This window comes from Electrona antarctica (assembly GCF_951216825.1).
Source record: "Electrona antarctica genome assembly, chromosome: 5".
Classification (NCBI taxonomy): domain Eukaryota; kingdom Metazoa; phylum Chordata; class Actinopteri; order Myctophiformes; family Myctophidae; genus Electrona; species Electrona antarctica.
The window spans coordinates 27,442,527-27,456,664 of record NC_136810.1 but is presented as its reverse complement, the minus strand read 5'-3'; the positions used below and the strand labels follow the sequence as shown (position 1 = coordinate 27,456,664).

General features: G+C 40.6%; 1 protein-coding gene across 1 annotated transcript; it reads right to left on the bottom strand.

Annotated features, from left to right (window-relative positions):
• Positions 1-885: 885 nt before the first annotated feature.
• Positions 886-11,256, bottom strand: cnot2 (CCR4-NOT transcription complex, subunit 2). The gene is made up of 15 exons (XM_079502117.1): positions 11,134-11,256; positions 9,976-10,104; positions 9,814-9,886; positions 9,514-9,661; positions 9,134-9,316; positions 8,087-8,166; positions 7,678-7,803; positions 6,789-6,913; positions 6,561-6,678; positions 6,119-6,275; positions 5,055-5,116; positions 4,150-4,199; positions 3,600-3,700; positions 3,174-3,318; positions 886-1,446 (listed from the first exon to the last, which is right to left on the bottom strand). The coding sequence occupies exons 2-15, from the start codon at positions 10,090-10,092 to the stop codon at positions 1,360-1,362; spliced, it is 1,572 nt and encodes a 523-aa protein (XP_079358243.1). The 5' UTR covers positions 10,093-10,104; positions 11,134-11,256; the 3' UTR covers positions 886-1,359.
• Positions 11,257-14,138: the final 2,882 nt, after the last annotated feature.

Genomic DNA, 14,138 nt, shown 5'->3' with positions numbered 1-14,138 from the left:
AAATAGAAATATGTTCAATAATTATGCATATGCATGCACTTAACATTAAGATATGAGACAGATTCAGGAAGCCGCCCTTTTCTGCTTTAATACAAAGAAAAGAAGCTTTTAACTTCAGAAAATACAAGATTGGTCTGGATTCTTTTTTTCTTCTTCACTTTTCCTATGAAACACAGCTGTTTAAACAGCTTAGATTGCAATATGTCCATCCTTTCACTTTGGACTTGCTTGTCTGAGGGATGTCGTCCTTGGTTGTTGATGAGAATCAGGCTTTTCCTTGCTTGGCTTTTATTTGCAAATTATTTTGTTTAAGTGCCCACATCACTGAGTGACACCCTGTCCTTCAGATCCAGAAATGTCCCATTATATCCATATTGCATCCATCCTCACCCCATTAAAACGAGGTACAAGGCAGGGCAAAATTTCCTCCAAAATATATGTCATATATATATATATATACACGCGCGCGCGCGCGCACACACACACACACACACACACACACACACACACACACACACAGCTATATATATATATATAGCAATCATATATACACACATTCGTACATACATATATTCATTCATGTGATGCCAAGAAACTAAAAAAATTACACATTTATTACAAAATTGTAACAAAGACTGTAAAGTGTTTTGCTTGCTCTGGAGCAATGAAATGTGCTAAAGAACCTCTCGTGAGGCCTTGTCCACACATTGTGGCAACTAAAAAGTCTCTGATTTACACCCACATTTAGTCACAGAAATCAGAGTGTAGAAAGAAGATGTATAGATTCATAAGATTGTGGAACTAAAAAAAGAAAATGAAATAGGATGCATGTGGATAGGCTGTAGTTCCAAAGTAATTGGGAGTGTTCACATGAAAAAACACAAACACATTTTGTGTTCTTTTATTACTAAATATAGTGCAACAATAAACATCGCATTTCGTATGCCCTTTCACTTGCCTCTGAGGATGGTACGTTGCCAGCATAGAATTTTTCTGTTCCTAACACCTTTTGGAAAACAGGCGTAACCCTTCAAGTGTTTAACATTGTCAAGTCCTTCTGCCTTGGACATAACAGGCTTCAGATTTCAAGAGACGTAAACAAAACACAGACCCTGCTTGAAACGATAACAAAAATGAGGAAAACAAGGAATAAAAACAGAACAAGTGTTTGTGTTTTTGGGCAGCACGCAATTTAGAAAAGGCAGGGCAATTTCGTTCTCTTGTATGGCGGCAAAGCCCCCACCCTGCAGTCAATTAAACAAATCCTGAAGGAATAAAACCCAAGATGTTTAGACCACCCTCCCTGGGGCTAGGGCCATTTTCCTGGGACAGCTGTAGTTCTTGGGACAGGTCTGGGCCTTAGAAGGCCTGCTGGGCTGGGTTGTAGTTGAATGTTGTCGGCACATGAGGCCTCTCTTCCAGCTTGTCGTATTCCAGGTGAAATTCCTGTTCATGGAACAGAGAAGAACTTCAATTAGCTAGAGCCCAAACCTGTACAAAAATAAAACAATTTCCTACTGGTTCAGCAAGTGAGGTGGGACTTCGCGTTAAGCTAGTTCAAAATATTTTTTACATCGTCACGATTTTATTTTACAATGTTCTCCAAAATGGGGCAGCAGTGGCTCGGGGGTAGAGTGGCCGAATGGCAACCACGAGGTTCCCAGTTCAATTCCGAGCTCCCCCAAAGTTAGTATCGAAGTGTCCTTGAGCAAGAGTCTGAACCCCTTATTGCAGGTTGGTGCCTTGCATTGTTTCCTCCACCATCTGTGTATGAATGCGTGTAATGCACAATCTATGAAAGCGCTTTGGATAAAAGCACCATGCACCATTTACCAAAATGTAAATTGTAACAAAAACAGCCACTGAGTGGCACAATTGAGTTGCTTTAACCAAAAACAAAAAAACCTAGCACCTCCATTCTGGGCAATGCTGGGCATACATTATGGTCGATCAACATTATGGTGAAATAAACGTTAGGCAAAAACTACTTTTCTATTATTGATATAAATTATGGGGCGATACTACCTGCTGCTGCCAGCGGCATTGAAAAGTCTGCTGGGTGCAGTTGGATTATTAATGTCTGCAAGGTCTGTCATCTTACTCAAACTTTTCAGTAATAATTGGATGAGATCGGGTTGCCTTTGCAGTGTGTGGGCGTGCTGCGTTATTTTAACAAAAAGGGACATTCCACAACACTGAAATGTCTGCTGTAGTCTTAGAGTATACTCTAAGGCTGTAGTGTAACATCATTAAAACAACTCGAAAAACAATGGATGTACCCCTTAGTCAGAGCATAAGATACATGTAATGTAATGCCTCATTTATACTTATTGCACGCTGTGTTGGACAATGAAAAATAGCCGATCTACAAGGTCAAACGCATCAGATCGTACTGCGTTCAGCTTGTATTTTCGGAGGGCTATATTCGGTGAGCGACACCAGTGTGCAACTAAGTATAAATCAGGCTGTAACCTAAAACTTGAGTGAGCCTAGAGCTGCTCCAGCAATCAACACAAGCCCACACTCAGTAGCAGACAGACAGCAGCGGCACCGCAGCACTGCACAGGAGAAGGCAACTCAAACGCACAGGGATAAAATAGATGCATTTAGTAATGCAACACAATTAAGATGTTGGCTTGATGGCCCGGGTATCGGAGGAGACCAGAGGCTTTCTTCACCCTCCCAATGACTGAGGGGGTTAGCAGAGATGGAGTACTTGTAGAGAGGCTGGGGAATTGGGAATTGGCTATACTAAATTGGGACTTGAAGGGGAGAAAATGTTTTACTTTTGTCTTGAAGGGGCATGTTTTGCACAATAACAGTCTTTTCATTATGTCTGCCCACGATCTCTGATTCATACAGTAGGCTACGTTTGTTTACCTCAGTCACTGATACTAAAATCTGATATTTAATTTTTTTCTATGAACCTGTGACTTGACACCCATACTGTTATAAAACGGAAATAAAAAGATTTTGAAAAGAAAGTAATGTAACACAATTGATAACAGCGATAATGCCATTTTCCATCATGGACAGCTCATATCGTCATCCGTTGTCAAAAAAGCCTACTTAGCGTTATCATCACACATTTCTGAAATTAAAATCCCTATTATTAATTTTGATAGCTTACAATGCAGGAGGAAAGGTTGACAAACACACGAGCAAATCATTACCTTGGCCACTTTCCTCCAGTTAAGACAATCGAAGAAGTAGTACGTTCCCCTCTCGTATGCATTGGTCTTTAGTGTTGGCTCCATACCGGGTGCCCTTGTGATCCAAACCCGCTCCTCCTTGTGGTACCGCCAGTCCCGGTTAAAGCTACAAAACAAAAGAGGCAGATGAAAAGGTCAGAGAGGAAGCAAAAGGAAAGGGACCCAACAAGACTTCCCATTTGAACTTGAAAATGCAAAGCATGGACTAACGATTCATTGTTTTGTTTTATTCTTCTGCATTGTATGTTTCTTTTTAATGTGTTCCCTTTCTTTCTTTTGTATAGCACTTTGGGATGCTTTTTCATGCATGAAAAGTTATATACAAGTGTATTATAAGTGCATTATTATTATTAAAGAAAACGTAAGACCTTTCTCACACAAACTTACAGCTCTACTGCAGACAGAAGCTGTAGAAGGTCTCCGCCATTCATGTAGTACAGGTAGAACAGCAGGTCTTCACCATATCGAGCTAGTTTGATTGCAGCCAACTTAAGATAAAACAGGATTGGAGGGGAATAGAGAATTAACAGTAATTGATCAATTGACAATTATATGATAGATATTAGAAACATTTAAATAAATATCTTATTTCTTCCTCTGTAGATTACATGATTTAGTTTGATGTGTTATATTTTCTTTTGTGTTTTTGTTGTATTGTTTATTTCCCCTTTTTGTGCAGTCTGTGTTTTTATTTCTTTATTGCACAGCTGCTCCCTTTGTCAACTTGTAGTCTTTTGTATTGTTCTTAATGAAATTTTAATCTTCTTAATCAATGACCTCTTCCATACAGGAAAGGATTCCAAATAAGCCAGCTAGCTTCTTCCTTTCCTTGCATTGTATTTTTGTTAATTGATATGTATCGTCTATTTTTTATACCATGTGCTAAATAAATAAACCTAAACCTACTAATTGTGACACGGTTCAGTGTTCAACATACCTTGTCCCTTATGTGAATGTTGGTTAAATACTCTGAGGGAACATGGAAGTCTGAAAGACAAGAGGAAGACCAGCAGACAATTAAGTTGTGATTCCTGAAATTAGACAGTGAAAACCTTTTGGGAGTCTGTTGCTTTCATTATGCTGGCCCACATTGCTGATGTCACACCGATGCTTGCAGTCTGAGGCAACAGAGCATTATTATACAATTTCTACGTGTCACCAAGTTAAAGGTGGTGCAAGTGATTATTTTTTGGTTCAAACAAAACGGGGGGGGGGGGGGGGTTGTAAAAAGGTTAAAGCTCTATGTTCAGATAGCAATCATTGCTGTATAGATAGTGTTCAACATCTTGTCTCTACAGCTCTTTAAACAGGGGGAAAATTTCATACGAGTTGCCAATTTAATTGATTCATCAGATTAGAATTTATACCGTTCCAGTTCCTTCTCATCACTTCCAATTTCACTTGTTTATGAGTATGAGTTCTCTCTCCTGATTGGATCAAATTAATATTCTAACCTAAAAGGCATTTTCTGTTTAGTTAAGAGCTAAAGAGACAGGGAGACCCCCGTTAATGAACACACACTATATAGCAACGATTACCATCACAACACAGTTATTTTTGCACTTATTTTAACAACAAAAATCATTTCTGCACCTTTTTTTATTTGTATTATGGGGTTTCACAATAATAATTAGTGAAAATGGAGGGCCTTGAACAGTCTACAACCAAGTCAGGTAGCATGAACATCTCTTCTTAAAAGCACTCATATTACAAGATGATCTTTCCATCCTATCCATGCCAGTGCCTGACACGGCAAAGTGTAAATTAGGACTGCCAAATCCAGGATAAAAGTGGGATAAAATACACTTAGTGTCGTCCAGATAGTTCCAGTTGATGTCTTACCAATATCTTGAGGTCGACAAGGTGCTGATGCCCAAGGGGAAGCAAACTTGGGGTACAAATTTCTGTTAGGAAAGAGTCATATTTTTTTCATACATTTGAATCATGGAAGGAAAAGAAAATCTAAATTAGATATCTAGAAAACAAATTAGAACTCCGACAGGTCAGAAAGGGCCACATAGAAAGTTAAGTGGAGTGATACAGGTCAACCTGGTTTTAAATTGGATTGGAAAGAAATTGTTCAACTCTTGTTTATCCAAGGTTAATGGTAAACTGACCCGGCATTTTCCCCCTTTGTTGAGAAATGGCAGCTGCAAAGCGCACAGACTATGCCTCACAATGAAGAACACACTTTTAACACTGCTACACCTCATGCACTTCATATATGAAACGACAGAGAAGGTGAATGTCGAAGGGTAGCAACACAAATGTTCCAAATTATTTTTTTTGGACTACGTTTCATGTAGGCCTAGAATATTATTATGGATCATACGATAAGGTGGCGGATATATTCTGATGTGTTGTATGATAAAGTTTAAAGCTCCATATCAAGTTTCATATCCTACACAGGATGTGAAACCGTGTCTCCCAGACAAAACTTCTACCACTCTTCCCTTGCTTGGCCAGGGAAGATACTGCACTTACTACCTGATCTAAATGTCTCAATGGAAGCGTAGGTAGACCACATCCAACCACCACAGCAGATGTGCTAGTTATATTGTATTAATAATATACTCTCTAACATACAGATAGATTAAAATAACATTTTATTAATCTCCAGAAGTCCAAAGTCCAGATTGCAGCTTTAAATTGTTAACGGCTCTCGTCTATTAAACTGTGAAGACAAGGTTTATGTACACTTGCTACAGTTAAAACGTTTAAATAAACCCCAAGGGGTGACGAGAGCTTGTCATCTATATTCATGCACATCACTCTTCACAAGGGATGGGAAGCTTATGGCTCGCACATTTCATATCTGAAGCACTAAATATGCTCAATGTACCACTGACATGACTGATGACATGATTATGGCCTTCCCTGAAATTGTGTTAGGCCAGTTAACTTACTCAGGTGAGTTGAGGTTGAGTCCCAGTGTTGTAAGGTCACTTCCCAGTGCCAAATGGACCATTCCAGGATCCGTTTCTGCCGCCCGAATGAATGTCAGCAATCCAATCATCCCAAACTGGTCCGTCACCATTCCCAAAGGAATGTTCGTCACCCGACCTACAGGCATAAGATACATTTTAGACTTCAGCACAAAGTCACAATATGAGAATGCATTTGAAATCTGGCTAAAGGTCTGTACACAGCATGAGAAAGAAAGAATGGTTGTCTACATGGCATGCACAAACCTATTTTGGAGATATTCTGTATCATTCAGGGCCTATTCATCATATATAGAGCATACCATTTTAGTAACATTACTGGAACTAATGCATTGTGTGTGTATTTGTATACCCTCCTCCTCCACCCACAAGGAAGCATAGACCTGGGTCGGCGAGATCTCACCATCAGGCAACACCTGGATCCCTCTCTTCTGGTTGTTGTTCTGTGCTGAAATTGTCTTGTCTCCAGGGAACTTGGGCCCATCTGCATTGGATGTACTCTTGCCAGTGGAATTTAAGTTCTGAACGGGAATAGAAGAGTCAAACCGGCATATTTACATTACCCCCGCCCGCCATACTGTATATTACCCCCCCCCCCCCTTCACAAGACATTGTCAATAGAGGCACTTACGGTTTTATTGTCATCATTGTTCAACGAAGGGTCCTTGTAGTTGGGGCCAGGCAGTGCAGGGAAGTCCTCGTTGTGGATGGAGAAATCCTGTGTCTGTTCATTTGAAGGTTTTGTCACCATGCCAACTAATGAAAAAAAGTTAAGATGAGATTTTACAAGGTGTGATTTTCGCATCTCTCTAGAATCACCCCAATTTTTTGCTAAATGACACCTGACTAATGGCTGACTACCATAAAAGGAAATATTTAATAATATTTGTATTGACATACATTACACACACTACCACATTCACACACATATACCCATGCACTTACGTAATTATCCAAAAAAGAACAATACATACATTCAAATAAACCATAAAACATTGTTTACCATTCAAGTACGTCTCTACAAAAACGCTCTGTCTGCATAAAGTTATTTGGACATACTCCAAGTACACAGAGTGTAGGACCACAGAAGGTCAATGGTGACCTGACCATTGACCAAAATCAGCTTGGTGTGTCAGGTCGTTTAGGGGTGGTACGCTGCCTAACAGTTGCTGTGCATGTCTGAAACCAGTGGCTGTAGAGATGATTTACGCAACATCATTATGGTGAAATATGGGTATTTTCCTCCCATGTGTTCCGAAGATTATGCACAAGCCGTTAGTGGAGTATATAGTATGTTTTGCTCTTTGGTAACTAAGTGGACTGGCCATTCTTGGCTTCAGTAGTTTTGGACAAAGTTAAGGAGTTGAACAGTGTTCTGTGGACAAACAATAGATGTGCATTTCAACTGGAATGAGGTTGATTAACATAATGTATTTGTGGCTGCACTACTTTTAAAAATAAATAAAAAAGGAGCCTACCCTGCTAAATACTTCTTGATTTTAACTACCCTAACAACTTACCATATGGAGCCCTTCCAGCTAGTGGGTTGAGCAGTGGTGTTGGATTTCCACTCCCTTCCCTCCGACTCCGGTCCGCTAATGCAGGGAAGTCTGACAAATCCAGTCCCGTTACATTTTCACTTCCATCTGTAGGGATTGAAAAGCTTGTAATTAAAACCTGCTGGAGTTTTAACATCGTTGCTGCCAAGAACATAGTGATAATTTCTGGAGCTCCATAAAAGTGTACATACACTAAAAGACATTGCCGTGCAGAACAGAGCAATCACATATAAGTCTATCATACCCTAACCACATAAGGAGTAACTGTGTACAAAGACATGTTATTGATTAGTAACTGTAAATGAAAGTATGCAACTATACAAATCAACTGTGATATTGAATTTCCACACATATAAATTAATGTATAAACCTGTGCCATTGAAGATGTTGCTCGATATAGAGTTGTTCATCCCAAAAGCCTGATTGCGGTTCATTCCAAACCCTGACATGCTGCAGATGGTGGGAAAATGTAACAACAAAAAACAGCACATTAGCTGTTACTGGGGGGGGGGGGTCATTGTAGACCTACAATGAACCAATTCCAAGGTAATCATTTGTTTATTCCATTATATAGTCACAAAGATGAGGATATGTTTTTTTTATCAACACAGCAACCGTGGAAACCATGTTTGTGAAGGCTACTCACTGTCACAGTTCAGTGTGCAGTGGCACTTTGGCTTGCGATTATTGGTTATCAGATAGCCCTATGGTTGGTCCTTTTATCACTCCCTTAAAATAAAAGCTAGATATGTTATCATATCAAATATTGCTAAATGTGAAAATGCCAGCACTCAATACATTACCTTCCTCAGCTTCCTTACAACGCTGAGGAAGGCCGACTAGGCCGAAACGCATACGTTGTCTGCTAAATGAAATCATGTGAAAATGTATTGAGTGCTGGCATTTTCTTAATTCTCTCATGTATCATCGAGCCTTGCACCTTGCACTCTTTCTCTAACCTGGAGTTTTGTGGGTTGTCTGCTTCGGCAGTACTTTTTTCTTCACAGTATACTATGAAATTATTATAGGTAATGCCAAAGCCTATGACTTTCTAATCTTTAGAGCTTTGACAGATCTGGGGGTGCATTTTCTAACTGTGCACCTTGGGCATGGAATAATCTTAACAAATATCTGAAATTAGATCAATTGTTATGAAATCGCTTCGCCGTTGCGGGTTCGAGTCCCAAGCCTGACAGCCTTTCCTGCATGTCAATCTGTGTCTCTCTCAACATTTCCTGTCTCTCTTCACTAATACTATCCAATAAAGGCAGAAATAAATAAAGGCTTTGTTTTTTTCTTCTGAATGGCATATTTCAGATTGACATAGTTCAGAACTGGCGGACAGACAAAAGCCTGAAGTCATCACAAGAGTATGCATATTCATGTTCACACATAAAATGGAAGAGGACGAGTCTACCTGTTTATGGTAAAGGGTTGGCGTGCTGGTTGTTGCTTGGGCATACAGATGATGCTGGGCGAGCTGCGATTGGGGCTTCCCAGCCCAGAACTCCCCATGCTGTTGGTCCTGCCACCCATTCCAATGCTTTGGCCAACCTGCGAGTGGTTTAGCAAGTTCCTCGTGTTCATGGGCAACGCCCCCCTATTGAAGCATGGTCTTATTCAGTAGATGGAATTTTCTCCATATAGCATGTCTAACAACTATTAACTGTCATACAATGGTGCTACTCTACCAGGTAAAAAATAAATAAAAAGTGCATGTATGTATGCGTGTATGTATACAGCACTTGTACAGTATACATGCCAAACATACATGAAATGCAAAACCCTAACACACACCTGCTTGGTGATGGAGGCGTATGGAGGGACATGGTGGGCACACCTGTTGTGGGAGTGATATGACTCTGTAATTGGGTGCCTTGTGTCAAATTGCGATTTAACTGAGGCGTACTGTTGCCCATGCTCCTTATCGAGAAGGGAAGTGCACCTGAGAGAGGAGAGGACAGGAGGAGACGGATGAGGGAGAAAGGAAGGTGAGAGAAGAGAAATGTGACCAACCATATCTGGAAAACATTGTACGTATGCTCAATACATATTTGTCACAATGCGAATAGGGTTTAAAGTTTAAACTTTGCTTACTTTGTGGGCCACCGTACAAGCTTGCACCAAGCTGTGACAGTTGACCTGATGATGGTGATGGAGATGACAACATCTGTAAGTCAACACAGAGAGAGAAAGTGTGGGACCACAGGGAAAACCCCCTCCTGTAATGAATATTGATGCAAAAAGACTAAAACTCACGTCTTTGTCCGACCGATGTGTGAACATCGACGGCTGGCTGTAGTACATGCTTTCATCAGGAAAGTCATTATCGACTACCTCGACAAACTCTACAAACTTCTTTCTAGAACCGAACATGCCTTTCGTCACCTGGAAAAGACATCAAGAGAACAGAACAGTCAAATTAAACTCAGACACTATAATGCAACTCTGACTTGTTGATGGAACCATATGGATGTGTAGGTTAAATGAACACCTAGTATTTTACAGTGTAGTGCTGCTAGTGCATAAACTCTTCTGCAAGTACAGACTATCCCACCAGCCATGTGTGCTAAATGTAACTTCAGCTGATTTTCAAACGAATTAACTCTTCGACTTCGTGCAACTAACGAGAATGGAACCAAGCACATCATGTAAACAAGCTGGTCCAAATAGCCCTGATGACACAAACAGGAATATCAATGTACTCTCTCTGCTACCAAGCTAACATTAGCCTCCAGTCAGGCTAACGGATGGGGGCTCCTGTCTTTAGCCCAGCAGCAGCAGCGTCAACTAGCCCAAATGTTAGCTGGCTGCTGCCTTAAGAGTATGCTCAGCCGAGCTCAGGGCTCCCTCTCCCCCGGTACCGGAACACTTGGTGGTGCTGTCACATTAAAAATCACATTTTAAAAAAAAACAAGAGGCCAATGGCTTCGGCTCCGGCGTTAAGTGCCGTGCTATGCTATTATAAGAGCCCCACACACACAGAGAGAGCTTTGGACTGGAGCCGGGGCTGCGTGCTAACACAACTAGCGCTGGTGGGTCTGATAAAAGTTCGGGGGCCTCCGTGTGAACTGCACGCCCCGTGCGTCGTCGGCGCGGCGAACCCGGGTTTGAGTCTCGCGTTCGGGGTTGCTTGCTTGCTTGCTATGCACTGGCACGGTGGCACCCAGAGACGCAGGAGGAGGAACTGGACTCGGGCTCGCGCTGCTTAGGGCTCCGGGCTTCTGCTCTACCGAGCAGCGCGACCCTGTTTTGGGCTCGCGCTGCATGGTGGAGCACCGAGCCATCATCACCCGCTCCTCCTGCGCCTTCAAAAGGAAAGCCCCCCCCTCTCCCCTCCAAGAGATCCAGAATGTTTTATGTTGTTATATGAGTTTATAGTCGCGTGAAACGCAGGAGAATAAACCCTCTCCTCACCGCATCAATTTACACCTTCTCTCGTCTGTTTAGATCCAAGATGGCTGAGTGTACGTTTCCCTCAATGGAAAAGGAGTAGAATAGCCTTTACCCTCTGACCTTACAACCTGCAGTGACCGTTTCCGTACACAAAATGTAAACAACACGTCATATATACACTGTGATATCCAGAGTGTTCATTTATCCATGTGACATGTGCAAGTCCGAGGGTGACGGTGTACAAATGGAACACCCTCGGAGTTAAATGAACACTTGGGATTTTTACTTAATTACAGTAAAACCACATAGTGGTGAATTTAATTATTATATAGCACCCAATACAAATGCGTTATTAAGCAAATCATGTCCACAAATCCAACTAATGTAAACAACTGCTGCTCATATGCCTTTGATAATGATGCAAACTAATAACGTTTTGGTAAAATTATTAGTAGTCAGACACAAATAAATCCTGTATTAAATCCAATAGGCATCAACAGTGTGGTAATAACAATATACTAATAATTAAATAAATACTTATGATACAACTGTGAAATAGTAATCGTGAAAATTGAATAATAGAAAACACCCATAATCAGAACTGGATCCTCAAATAGGTTTATCTAGCCCAAAAGGTCAGTCAGCTCAGGGCATAAGATGTGATTTTTTTAAAGACCCCCTTGTCCTGTGTGTGTGTGTGTGTGTGTGTGTGTGTGTGTGTGTGTGTGTGTGTGTGTGTGTGTGACTGTGTGTGTGTGTGCGTGCGTGCGTGTTCCATGTAAGCCATATAACTATTGGCTTATTAGGCTAATCCAATTGCAAATTATCAGTGTCATATAAATTATGAGATGCATATAGTTGTGACTTGTGTAGACTACATGTAGAGTATATATTTGACGTACATACACACTGTTTCATCGCCATGGAATCCTCAAATAATGTATGAAATGAAAAAATCTTTATCCCGTCTACAATTAGTACAAAACTCTGTTAACCAACTCCAAAAGACGCGACCACATCACCCCCATCTTAGCTACTCTTCATTGGCTACCTGTTAGTTTCAGAATTGATTTTAATTTTGTATTCATGACTTTTAAAGCCCTAAATGGCCAGGCTCCAAGCTATGTCTCTGACATGCTGAAACCTTACCTTATACAAGCCTGTGCGCCCAAGGCCCTCCTGGAGACCCCTACAGCTCAGCTTGTCACTAAGGGCGGCAGGGCTTTTGCAATCCGGGCCCCCAAGCTCTGGAATGCCCTACTACTGAGCTAACATGTGCAAAATCAGTATCCACGTTTAAATCTCTCCTGAAAACCCACCTTTATGTTAAAGCCTTTTCTTAATTGTAATTTTTGTATTATTATGTATGTTTTGTATTTTTATGCCTGCTATCGCATGGATCTTTTGTTGTTTTCTTTTGCTCGACAATGTAAAGCACTTTGTGACTTTGTCTAGAAATGTGCTATATAAATAAATTCATTATCATTATCATTCAATAGCAAGGGGTACAATATTAGTTCTCAACTGGCTTCAGGAAGTAACTCAGGACCATACTGCTTCGTATAAGCTTAGGTTAAGACCTTAATGTCATTTGACCATTTCTTTAAGGAAACATTATGTTTCAGGCAGCCAATATAACATCACAGCAAAGTATGTTATGAAGATATACCGCCTATGTGCCTGCCACTTGGCTCGTTGTTTCTCAAGGCTACTTACTATGATTCATAGAGCTGTGAGTATGTGGAATAGCCAATGTCTTTACAAAACTTCATTTTGCCAGCATTCCAATCCCTACTTCATAGGGCATAAATTCACTCAAAGTAAAGCTCAAGTAGATGTAGGAATCAGTATATATATTCCATTTCCATATAGGCAAGGCTCAAAATAAAAATACATTTTCTGAGATCATACAGTAGGCCTACAGTTATTTTCTGAAATCCATAATCTGAGTTTTACTCTGGTTTATCATAAGCCTCCATTTAGAGCACCACCCGGAGATTAACAATATTTAGCATCTTCCACAGATTATCTTCTGACTCTGCTAGGAGGATAATATTATACACATAAAGTAAGTAAGTGGATGATTTGAAGCAGGCAGGTACCTTTCGTTCAACCACAGTTGACAGGGAGACAGAGTCCAGTCCAACTGCCTTTCATGGACTCTTATGGTCCCATTATCTCCCTTGATGTGAACCACTTCAACCAGTCAACCATATATAATAGCCACAAATTTAAAAATGGGATAATGTATATGGTATAATGATCATGTAGGCCTATATGGTATATGGAAATTATGTTCATGGTCAATGGATATGGCACTTTCTATGCTGAGCATTGAACACCCTTGTTGCAATTCAGAGGGCTCCAAACAGTAAGTGGATGAGAGGAGGATGTGCTAAAAACAGACCATCAATAGAAACAGAGTAGGGGAGGCAAGCCAGTGCCCCCTCCGATAAGAAAAATGAAATTCCTGCCTAGTTTTATCTGGTTAGAAAATAGCTCTAATGAAGGTACACAAGATAACATAGTTAAATCACACCTCAGAGTGAACTAACAAGAGACGAGTGATATGACAGTAGGAGACATATTTCTGTATGTAGACTTACTAGTCTATGTAACATTCTTCCACAACCCTATGTTTTGAAAAAATGACAGGGTTTTAAGTTGGTCTAGTGTTAAAACCCATAATGCACCTCAAGTCTAAAGCATCACGTTTCACCCTTGAAAATCAGTTATTTTTGTTGAGTAACACTTCACACAAAGAAGTATAATTCAGATTGCATGTGAGGACATCAGACGTGTTGCTGCTGACATAAAACGCCTGTGGTCTCCGAGGCTACTGCTGACAAAACCCAGACATACCCTAGCTGGCATAGTACATATCCCTCTGATATGCCCCTTTACTTTTTTGAGAGTTACTTTTCCACTCCTTGCAACAAACATTTAAAAGCACTTTTTGGGGTACTTGTTCAGTAGGCACAAAACACTTACAAAGCAACAGTCTCATGCTTGACAAATGAAAGCAC

What these genes read in the sequence shown, in the direction of transcription:
- cnot2 (XM_079502117.1), bottom strand. Translation starts at nt 10,092, where the DNA reads ATGTTCGGTTCTAGAAAGAAGTTTGTAGAGTTTGTCGAGGTAGTCGAT. An exon ending in CTCAACCTCAACTCACCTGA is followed by an intron (nt 5,117 to 6,118) that starts GTAAGTTAACTG and finishes CTTTCCTAACAG; the next exon opens with AAATTTGTACCCCAAGTTTG. An exon ending in TTGTCGACCTCAAGATATTG is followed by an intron (nt 4,200 to 5,054) that starts GTAAGACATCAA and finishes CTTGTCTTTCAG; the next exon opens with ACTTCCATGTTCCCTCAGAG.